The 11,164-nt window shown below is 43.1% G+C and overlaps 1 protein-coding gene across 3 annotated transcripts; it reads right to left on the reverse strand.

Moving 5' to 3' along the window:
• Window positions 1-45: 45 nt before the first annotated feature.
• LOC129602358 (UDP-glucose 4-epimerase-like) lies at window positions 46-9,014 on the reverse strand. 3 transcript variants are annotated; one of them, XM_055501351.1, is made up of 8 exons: window positions 8,874-9,014; window positions 8,469-8,731; window positions 8,277-8,398; window positions 6,821-6,934; window positions 6,581-6,760; window positions 6,328-6,508; window positions 408-493; window positions 46-231 (listed from the first exon to the last, which is right to left on the reverse strand). In XM_055501351.1, exons 2-8 carry the CDS (start codon window positions 8,581-8,583, stop codon window positions 169-171), a joined length of 861 nt encoding a protein of 286 aa, XP_055357326.1. In that variant the 5' UTR covers window positions 8,584-8,731; window positions 8,874-9,014; the 3' UTR covers window positions 46-168. The 3 variants fall into 3 exon arrangements, with proteins under 3 accessions (XP_055357326.1, XP_055357327.1, XP_055357328.1); XM_055501352.1 differs by having other exon boundaries at window positions 8,889-9,003; XM_055501353.1 differs by lacking the exons at window positions 46-231; window positions 408-493; window positions 8,874-9,014 and adding an exon at window positions 1,481-2,746 and having other exon boundaries at window positions 8,469-8,864.
• Between the last annotated feature and the right edge of the window lie 2,150 nt (window positions 9,015-11,164).

An 11,164-nucleotide genomic window follows, 5' to 3' on the forward strand; every position in this document is an offset into this window, starting at 1 on the left:
TAACATGCATACAAGTCTATCTGAGTTGCGTCTAATGGATCGGATCGGGCACTGATGGCGTAAGCTCCTTCTGACTTACCCCTGACATGGAGCTTCTGAGTCAGTCAACAGGTTTCCGAAACGCCAACCCAGAAATGTAGAAATGTAGGTTGGTACATAACTGTAAGTTCAGTTAGAAACATAAGAAAAAATAGCACAACTCATTTCCTTAATCTCTCGCCCCGCCCCTTCCTGCAACAGCAAAACATTTAAACTTTGACTCTCCTAGGTTCACAATTAAAAGTTGTACTAGAAAACAGAACTGCACACGATGATTTTCTAAAATAAATTTTACGTAACTGCCCGAACTTGTCCCGGTACCCCTGTATACTGAGGGTAAAAAAATCAATTTAAACGGTTGATCGTACCTTGAAACCGCAGTTACCCATGAGTTGATTCACAGCGGCAACGTGCCCCTTCGCCAAATCGACTACATGAATGTAATCCCTTATAGCTAAAAAATCAAAATCAGTTCGTTCATCAATCACGATTGTATCGTACGTAACACGTTGGCCTATACCAGCGCTCGCAGGATAGCACTCACATTAGGCTAGCTTCAGACTGGCAACAGTTGACAAATAGATACAAATACTTTCGTTAAATTATTTGTTGTTTGTTTGTTTGATCAGCTTAACGTGTACACAATGAGGTTAGAAACCTGCACGAAGTTGTAGACAAACGCACAAGATCAGCTGCCACAAAAAAGGACAGCCCCTTTCAGAACTTCTTCGAGCTGTCGCAGCCACAAAAAGTCATAAGGACAGTAACCAGTGTTTGTACAGCATGAAAACAAAAACAAGAGATCCCAAACGACCAAAAAGACAAATAAGTACACCCATTCTCGCACGAAAACGTTGGAGGGCCAATTTTCAGTTCGTTGAATTTTATCAGCACCGTCTTTGAATATTTCAATGCGAGCCAACGTCGCAGGTGCGCTTATCTCTGCATGGCGGAACAAACACACTCCCAAATCTGGTAGCAGTTCCTTCGCTTTTGCGCTTATTGGTGATAAAATGTTATACGCTTTCACACTGGCGAAATCTGAATTCTCAAGTCGGAGAATACTCTGTACCTCTAATACAAAAACCAGCATAAGATTTTCGCTTACATTGCTGGGTCTTATTCAACTCGCTGCAATATTCTTCATTTGCACCACTTGCGTTATGAATACCGCGGATGGATGTTGCTACTGTAGTCGTTTAGCAACAACAGCGCCTGCATAGAAAAGAGGAGGAGGCGGACAGGCCATCGAGAGAATTCGGGGTGGACTTCAGCGCTGGTACTGCGAGTAGAGACAGACTTGGGCGAATTCGTCCCACCGAGCTGTGGCATTGCAACTTTTACTACCACGGTGTTATAAAGTTGTGCAGTTGCAGTAGTTATCTGGTGTCACTTAATAAGTGACACCGATAACTTGCTCACAACATTTTGCTGACCGGAGAAGCCCAAGAAACCTAAGGAAACAAGAAACCTAAGATCCCTAAAAACCCTAAGAAACCTAAGAAAGCATAACCAGAAGTTAAGAAAAATTGAAAAAATCGGAATTTTTTTAGTTGACCTCGAATAACCAAATTTTATTTTGAGGAATTATGAAACCAAGTCTTGTCTGATGCTCCAGGCCGGCCGGCCGTGGCGCCGGAATATGATAATTTAAATAAGGTGGTCTGAATTATCGACCGGAGCGCAGCGAAGGTCCTCTAATTCAGACAAAATTAAAATGGTGCTGTCTGTCTGTCCGTTACGGAAGTAAGAAATGACGTCATACAAGGAAGTAATTGTAAACGCCCAGAGGAGCAAGTAAACCTAGATTTTGTAAACGGTAATTACATCATATAACGAAGTAAAAATGATTTCCCCAGAAAGGTCACATCAAAGCCAAAAAGGAGCACCAGCCGTTGTCAAGCCACCTTAAAATTCGTGATCTGCTGCAAACACTTTTTCATTGGCCCCGCTCTCTGCCCTTCTAAAAATATTGGCGTGAGTCTTATAACGAGAGGCCATGGGCGCTCTCATACCATCGACGCCGTAACAGCGGTGAACCCGGATGAGGCTTTAATGCCGAATCTAATGCGCACCGTGGCGCAGCAAACACCAGACTAACAAGAAAGGATTCTGCAGCCAGTGCAACTGTGCTGCAGATCCGTCAAAACAGCGCAGAAATATGCGGGGTGGAAATCCCCAGAAACAGCGAATAGCTACTCAGGAGGGAGGAGCGTCCCGCCCTGACAGTCTGGCACTGGAGATAGTATTGCCGAAAAATAACAAACGTAAGACAAACATCGCATGTCCTGTTTTGGTTTGACCCAGAAAAATCTAGGTTGCTTGAAAATATCTGCTTGATGTTTCACTGACTGAAACGGTTTGCGAGATCAACTAACATAAACAAAGGGCTTCGCCAACGTCATACCATCAAAGTAGAGCTAAACAAGCACCAGCGATGTTTGCCTCAAGTTAGTATTTTCGGGCAACAATGTCTCCAGTGCCAGACCCGTGTTAAACCTTTCAAAAGGGCAATTAGCAGGGCAATTAAAAAAATGTTTGCTGCAAACCTCAAATTTTACTGTGACCTGACAACGGCTGGTGCTCCTTTGAACCTCTGATTGGCCTTTCTATGGAAGTCATTTCTATTTCTTTATGTGACGTCATTTCCGGCTTCCTTGTATGGCATAAATTTCTTGACTTCCTTGTATGACGTCATTTCTTACTTCTGTAATGGACAGACGAACAGCACCATTTTAATTTTGTCTGAATTAGAGGGCCTCCGCTGCGCTCTGGTCGACTACCAAAGGACGCTGGTCTGCGTTCCATTTTAATCAGCGGAGCTGGCGGGGCTACGTGACCTACTTAGATGGCCGTTTCTTGGCTTGGTCTATACTAATGGCTTTGATCGGTCTGCCTTTACTTTACTTGATCATCTTCCTTTGTGATATTTAGTTTGTATATTAACTCGATTGTGGCGGCTCTAAATCGCTGCAGAGCAGCCAAGGTTTGCATTCCAAATGCCGCTGCCGTCTGGCACAGAAAGACGTCGTTGGTCTGCTGCTTGAAAAAGATTTGCGAAACAAAACGTGGGAGTACAAGTACATGTGGAATGCTCTTCCACTCGCATTCACATAACACTGACGCCATACACTCAGACTATATGCGTTTTGACCAGTCCGAGCGACTTTGCCCTCTCCTGTGTATTTTGACAGGAAGCAGGGAGCGCAGCAGACGACTAGGACCTACCTCTTCAAAATCGCGATTTGGACAGGGCTGCAGAGCGTTGCAGAGGACGATCTGCAGGCCAGACGGGGTCTGACTCATACCGCTTGCCATTTTTATTGCCTCTGCAATGCAAATTATCGCTGATTTGTAGCAATTTGAGAGCAGTTATTAACTGGATTGCGGCGGCTCTCAATCGCTGCAGAGCAGCCAACGTTTGCATTCCAAATGCCGCTGCCGTCTGGCACAGAAAGACGTCGTTGGTCTGCGGCTTGAAAAAGACTTGCGAAACAAAACGTGCGCCATCGCATACAATAACAATAGGGAAACGGGGTACATGTGGACTGCTCTTCCACTCACATTCAGTCATACACTTACGCTCTACACTCAGACCATATGCGTTTTGACCAGTCCGAGCGACTTTGCCCTCTCCTGTGTCTTTTGATAGGGAGCAGGGAGCGCAGCAGACGACCAGGACCTACATGTTCAAAAAGGCGATTTGGACCGGGCTGCAGAGCAGAGGACGGTCTGCAGGCCAGACGGGGTCTGACTCAGACCGCTTGCCATTTTTATTGCCTCTGCAATGCAAACTGTCCCTGATTTGTAGCGATTTGAGAGCCGCCGCAATCCAGTTATTATCTGGTCAATGTGCAACAGAGACTGGTTCGGTGCAGCCAATAACACATAACCAAAACGTGTAATGGGAAGTGGAACGACTTCATTATTTGGGGAAAAGAAAGTGAGGGAGACCATTGTCCCAGCTGTGATTTCTGCTGTGAATAGGCTCAAAATAGAGTAACTGCATTGTGGTGACTCTCAAATCGCTACATCGCAGCCTCGCGTAACGGTGCAAAAGCAATAAAACTGGCAAGCGGTAAGAATCAGACCCATTCTTCCCTGCAAACCGTCTTCTGTGACGATCTTTCAGCACGGTCCAAATCGCCTTTTTCAACCGGTAGGTATTTGTGTCCTGCAGCTCCGTGCTCCCTTTCAAAAAAGACACAAGGAAGGGCAGGTGTCATGCAGCTCTGCTACCTTTCACAGAGAAGGGCAGGCCAGTCACCCTTTGCGCGCTTTACCGGTTACATGAAATCTGTTGGTGCTGATGTGCTAAACGCCTACTATGTACTTTGTATACTCGGAAGTTTTCAATACATTATGTTGTTTAATACCACGTAATCAGTGAAATAAATTAAAAATCTGAATTTAGGTATACGGATACTGAGCTGCAACTCGCTTATATGTTCACCAGTGTTCAGTATAACAAGAATGAAACTAGGTATGTACAAATTAGCCATCGAATCTGTGTAATAGGGTATATAGTAGACCCCGCGCAAACTGCGCGGAATAAATCAGTGATAGATTAAAATGCAGAAAATTATATAAGCTCATCGTTGTTCATGACATCTAAGATACGTACGTTGTCAAATTTAGATACTCGCTTCGTTGGATTCATTCTTCGCTTCTACGCTTCGTTGGATTCATTCATGCTTAGAAATTTACAAATTTAAAATTTCGCATAATTTAAAATAAGGTGCTGCTACTGTATTCGTAGTCTTAGCTGGGTTCACTGTTTCACCGAAGATTCTATATTGATCTTTCTGTGTTAACATTTTCCCGTTCGGTGTACTGCAGAGAAAACCGTAATAAACTTCAAAACTTGCCCTTTATATAGTATGTGCTCTTTCATAGAAATTCCTTTGAGTTTTTTTCTTTATCAGTCTGCTATTCTTTGAATTGTAAAATATTGCCCGTTGTTATGTATTAGAATTTTGGCCAGCCAGTGCAGCCACACTTATCAAGTCATTAACATAAATTTTAAATTTCAGTTTGTCCGGTAACAATGCGCAGATCCCAGTCACTCACGAAGCAGTGTCTGATTGTGTCTCGCTTATTATCTTCTACAGTACTCGTATGAGTCCTATCTGTATTGCTGCTCCGCAAGCTCCCTAGCGCCGGAGCTCGGGGTCACCTGCGGCTTCGCCTTCTGTTACAATAGCGTCGTTTCACAATAGCGTCGTGAATAATAATTTAAATTAACTAATTAATTAATTAATAATAATCATTTAAGAATAATTCGCACTTCCGCTACTTAGCGCCACATTTTAATACAACCGCGTAAAATCCATACTACAATGCCACCGTACTACCGTAGTATGGATTTTACGCGGTTGTACGGTAGGCAAGTGATAACGACACGCCCAGCCTCCCTTGGAGGCGCTACAATAAAGAAGCTCGAATAACTGCCGAGGACAGCTCCTTGAAAAACTGGGTTTGCAGCTGTTCCGTACTCGCGGACTGCTTTGCCTGATCTTTCTTACTTCTTCAGCTCTAACTGTCTTGCAAACAAAAAATTCTGGTAAAAAATATATAAACCACGGCTATAAGGTGATACATGTCATTACATAAGCACCCCATTCGAAGAAGAGCTTGAAGAACGGCGTTTCAGCTGTCGACTCAAGACAGTGGTGGGGTGGTCGATTTAACAGTGGTGGGTTCCTCACTTTTCCCATTAACTTTGTATGTTAGCTTTTCTTAAACTTTTCTTTTAAACTTTACATTCTTCTCAAAAAGTGATTCTTGTCGCGCCATCTGCAAACCTGGCGCTATCGAATGATATATAGACACCAAAGTTTCGTTAAGTGTGTCGCTCAGAAAAGGGAGCTTTGTGTGGAATTCGCTAAGGCTTATTTTATTAATATATAGAGATAATTCATTAAAAAGGGTAGTAGTAGGGTTCAAAAATAAAAATTTGCGGGAATGTTTAGTCTTACACTCCGGTCTTAACAAAATTATTTTGAAGTCAAACAAAAAGGCGTTTTTCAACGGAAAACGAAGTTTTTCTAAAAATAATTGCCCATCCAACTGTCCTGCCGACGAACTGTCTGACCGCGATTTGTCCGTGTTACCGGATGTCTCGCGACTAAATGTCCCCCGACCAAGTTGACTAGCAACGACTTGACCGATCGCCTACGCTCTGCACTATAGGGTGTTTTTTAAAAAAACACACTATAATGAATTTTAAAAAGAAATGCTAACTTATTGCTTGCGTTCAGGAAGCCTGCTTGACATATAGTTAAATACCTGTTCCATCGGGTGTTCCATAATCCGCACCATAAACGTTCAAGAACGGCGCATTTCCCAACGCTACTTCCGCAATTAAAGGCATTAGGTTTTGTGGTTTCCCTCTCGGTTGCTCTCCAATTTTTCGGGAATGGTGGCAACCAACGGTATTGAAATAACGAAGTATAACCACGTTCCATTTCTGACTCAAATAATCATACACTTTTGTGTCAGCAATAGTTACTTATGCACTTTTGAAATACGAGTAGTTTACCGTATCTGATTCATGCAGGTCCTTCAAAACCATCTCCGCTACATATTTCGTTCTACCGTATGGACTTTCTATAGTTGCGCCTATCGGGTTGCTTTCCAGAACTGGTAATGCTCCCGGCGAACCGTAAACGCTACAAGAGCTCGAGAAAATAACTCGTTTAACGCTAAACAAGCTCGCAACCTGTAGAAAAACATGAGGTGTTACATTCTTGTTAACCTAGTTTGCCTGAGAATTGGAGACCTTTAACAGGGCCACTGTTCCGCAGACGTTGGTATCATAGTAGGATAGAGGCTCCATTACGGATTGCGCAACAGACTTCAGTGCAGCGCAGTGTATGATGCAGAAGATATTGTGCTGCAAAAGAAACTTAATAAAAGCAATGCTGGTTTGAATAATAAAACCGTCAATTTATTGAGTACTCAGAAATTTGGTGCATTTTAACACGGTGCCAGATAAAATGCCACCGGAATAACTGGCAAAGTTAAAATCCATCGACGATTCGAGGTCAACGCAAAAGCACGGGTTGGTACTATGAATGTGATACACTTGGAACTTTAAAAACGTTATGCTAAAATGAAAAGTAGGTTGCGAGCAGCTTTTCATTTCGGCATTACACTCTCGATCGAAAGCTGCACTTACTACAGATACTTTTGCTTTTCTAATAACGGATCAATTTTTCTGTACAGTTGAAATAACGGAACGCCACACGAGTCGCAGGAGGCGAGCCACATAATGAATTATGTCGGTCGTGCTAATTTCCAACGTTTGCGTTTCACAAGTTTCTAAACAGAACACACGATGACGCGCTGTGGAAATTATGGAAATAGTAATTAGTTGTGGTTGTTGATGTGTGTATTACTATTGCAATCGATTACTGCGCTTGAGGCCACCCAAATCTCTGGGCTCGTATATCGGATGTGTGGAAGCGAGGCATGCAGTCGACACATGAACACTCTAAGGGGAACCCCTAGCAGTAGAAAGCTGATTTGGGAAAACGGTAATGGCTGGAGAACGATGCCAGACACCGTATTTTTCGAATTAGAAGCCCCGGGCTTCTAAATTTTCAAAGGTGTTCGGTGTGAGGCTTATACCGCAGAGGAGACTTACGTATATTGTAGGGGAGGCTTATAAATTTTCGAAGCCTTTAAACCAGCGTTATTGCTATACACTGTATATCGAGGGAGGCCTCTAATGCGGAGGAGGCTACTAAATTTTCGAAGTAAAGTTGGGGGAGGCTTATACGATAGAGGAGGTTTCAAATTTGGAGGAGGCGTTAAATTCGAAAAATACGGTATGTGCTTTCACAACTTGACTGAACGCAGAGAGGATTGGGCTACACACTGGTGTGACGCGGACCTATCTGGTCTCTGCCTACACTCTACAGTGCAGACGGAGGCCAGAAAACTCCACAGAGTACACCGAGCTATTGATCAACAAATAAGAAATTCGAAACCAAAAGTTGAATGAGAAAGTTTCATTGTTATGATGTTATATGCAGAATTGTGCGTGCTTTTTTCTAGAAAGCTTACATAGTTACATACTGAAACATGCTATGGGAAAAGTTTAAAATGTTTCAATTAAAACGTAAAAAAACACTTTTCTAAAAGCGTTTCTCTCAATTGCATGGAGTGCAATCTGTTGTGAAACATCGGAGTTTCGCTATATATAACCTTTCTAGAAGTTCTCAGATACTCACGTTCTCAAAAACAGGAACTAGCTGGGAATGATTTCTAATATCTACGTTGTAGAAAGCGCATTCTTTCCCAGTTAATTTCTTTATTTCGTCCAGGCATTTTGGCTGATCGCCCGCATATTCGCCTATCCCAGCAAAAGCGTGCTTTCAATCAGTGACTCCCGTTCATTTCAGTCTGCTATTGAATGGCCTTACAATTGTCCACGATAACAACTTGAAACCCGTGATCCAGCAGTTCAATAACACAGTGGCTGCCTATGTAGCCAGCTCCCCCAGTTACGAGCACGGTGAGAAATTCGTTAGTATCCATCAGTTCCGATTGTGAGATATCCTCTGTTTCCAATATTAAATTGAAATTTTGGGTGGTTTCTTGTTCTGTCGTCAGATTTGTAATGTGGGCAAAAATAACGGATGAGCCGGACGGGGAAGCCAACCAGCCTCACTGGGAGTCCTTCAGCCTATTCGGAAGAAATGTTTGCCAAATTATCAGGTGTAAAGCCAATTATGCGCTGAAAGCAGAATATCACCAGTTTTACGATGAACTGCGAGGACCTAGCAATATGACTTCAAGAAATCGACGCAAGCACTCAATGTACTCACAAAAGTTAAACGTACGATGTAATCGTTTTAGCTTTCTAGCAGCGACGACAAGCCAAAAACCAGTGGAATAAGTACGGTGCAACCTGCTGCGGAGACTAGACGCCGCTTTCGAAGCCGGCGAAAGTGTATAACCCGCCAGCAAGACCATTTCGCTAACGAGCGCACAACTTTCACGTGTTCACCTTTATTGTAGAGCCGCTCAACTCAGAATAACTCGTACAGCGAACACTCTTAGTGGTAACTGCATGGTTGGTTGCTACGTCACGCCATTAATACCTTCCCTAGTGTGTGAAACGCACTAACTTAGAAATGCAATATTCGAAAAATAAATCAAATCCAGAAAACAGCACACAAATATTCGAAAAATAAATTCATAATGTCCTGGTTATTTTCGATTGATGTTTTCCTTTTCCATTTCTTATCTCGCTTTTTCTGACTACGAGTCTTAAACTGTCCAGTGCTTGAGGATTTTCAGTTTTCGTCTGGGTCACATTTCGGATTGACGCACAATCAGCGTCTGGCTGTTCCCCATTGGCCGCGCGGAAATTTTCGCTGTCGCTAACTAACGCCATGTTCCACCCAACATCATAGCTATCTGCACCTTTGACGCCAGGAACTTTGAATTTGCGACCACGTTGATGTTGCTCGCATCGCCGATAATCCACCGGCCTCCAGTACCGTGGAGTTTTCGCCGCACACGGGCTCCTGCTGCCTTTACATCATGCAATGCATGAATGATAGCCCTTCTCATTGGCAGCGGTACGACGCATGTCCGTTCGAGTCTTTCGTTCTTATCTTTGACGCGATACAGTATGCCGTTCCATAACTGATAATGCGTCAGGAACTCTGGCCTTTTGGCTGCGTCTTGCAGATGCTCCAATTCGTCGATTATCATCGCTAAGTATGGATCTTTCAGCTGCTTATTTCTCAGTTGCAAGATTGAGTCATCCTCCTCTTCTTCTTCAACTCCTGGGAGATTGACAATACAAACTGTCGCAGTGCTGAGTTCGTTCCTATTTGTGATGACTCTGCATCTTGGAAGAGGTTTGCGACCTTTTCCGATTGTCTTCGGAAATCTCAGCAATCCAATAGGACATTTCTCTGGCATGTATTCAGCGAGTAATTCTACTTCAAAAGGTCATTCTGGTCTGTCATTCACTGACCATCTCCTGTGACCTTTTCATCTTTCTGCTCCGAGACCTCTTTCCTCACTCGATTGACTGTTATCTTGGTAGCAGAGTGCGTTCGAAAGTGATCCGAGAGCCATGCTATGCTAAGTCAAAGTTATTTTTTTCTTCCGACGTCGCCCTTCTCATGTCGGCTTTCAGTGTTACTTCTCTTTCTACTGCCAGTTGCACGAAGAGTTGTCATATTTCAATCGGAGGTTCTTTTCTGTTCGACTCGTTCTTTTGATCTTCGTCTGGGTGCAAAGGCCACTTTCTTCTTTCCAACATAACCGAATGTTCTTGGTGCTCGTCTGTAGCCGGCAGGAAGGTTGACGGGTTGATGGTTGACGCTCAATGAAGGTCAACAACCTTTTTCTAAAGGTCATCAACCTTTCTGATCAACCTTTTCAAAAGTTCATCAATTATTCTGATCAACCCTTTCTTAAGGTCATCAGCCTTTCTGCAGAAGGTTTTTAAACCTTTTTGCCGAAGCTCATCCTCCTAGCTGCCGAACATATTTTTCTTTCTGCTTACTGTTTGTCTGTCTAAGCTTTCTCAACATTAACTTTTTCTTTCTTAGCAATTCTTTCTCGGTAACAATTGATTTAAAAAAAGAGCCATGGCGGGCATTTGCAGACATTGCGGCCATATGAAATCATTTTGCGTCATTTCCGTATGCGCTCAGAGAAGCCGAAGCCATACTGCAGGTACTGTCCTTTGCTGAATGCTCAGCTACACTTACTGGACAGATAATATTATACCGAATTAGGTAATGGCACATCGAAGCGCAACACTCCAAACTTAAGGCGAAAAGCGCAGATATCTTTATTTTGTTTACCGTGTTCGGGCCACTTGTGCACTTGTTTAACAATTTTCCGAACCTTCGTGCTTTAAGACTACAGCATTATAAACACTACCGCGTTTTGCATAGCAAGGGAGACTCTAATGGTGACGTCATTCCACTGATAGGTTGAGTGAGAATTGTTATGGTAGTCCACCTTTCTGTCGAAAGTCATAAACCTTCCATTAAAGAATTTTAACCATTCTGTAAAGGTCATCAACCTTTCTGTAAAGGTCATCAACCTTTCAGTAAAGGTCGTCAACCTTTCTTTGTAAAGCCCAACC

This window comes from Paramacrobiotus metropolitanus, unplaced genomic scaffold, assembly GCF_019649055.1.
Source record: "Paramacrobiotus metropolitanus isolate TYO unplaced genomic scaffold, Prichtersi_v1.0 Parri_scaffold0000413, whole genome shotgun sequence".
Taxonomy (NCBI): domain Eukaryota; kingdom Metazoa; phylum Tardigrada; class Eutardigrada; order Parachela; family Macrobiotidae; genus Paramacrobiotus; species Paramacrobiotus metropolitanus.

Excerpts from the sequence above, each read along its gene's own strand:
- LOC129602358 (XM_055501351.1), bottom strand. The coding sequence starts at position 8,583 with ATGGATACTAACGAATTTCTCACCGTGCTCGTAACTGGGGGAGCTGGC. Across the intron at positions 6,761-6,820 it reads GAACAGTGGCCCTGTTAAAG|GTTGCGAGCTTGTTTAGCGT; the intron begins GTCTCCAATTCT and ends GTTTTTCTACAG. Across the intron at positions 232-407 it reads TGGGTAACTGCGGTTTCAAG|GAAGGGGCGGGGCGAGAGAT; the intron begins GTACGATCAACC and ends TTGCTGTTGCAG.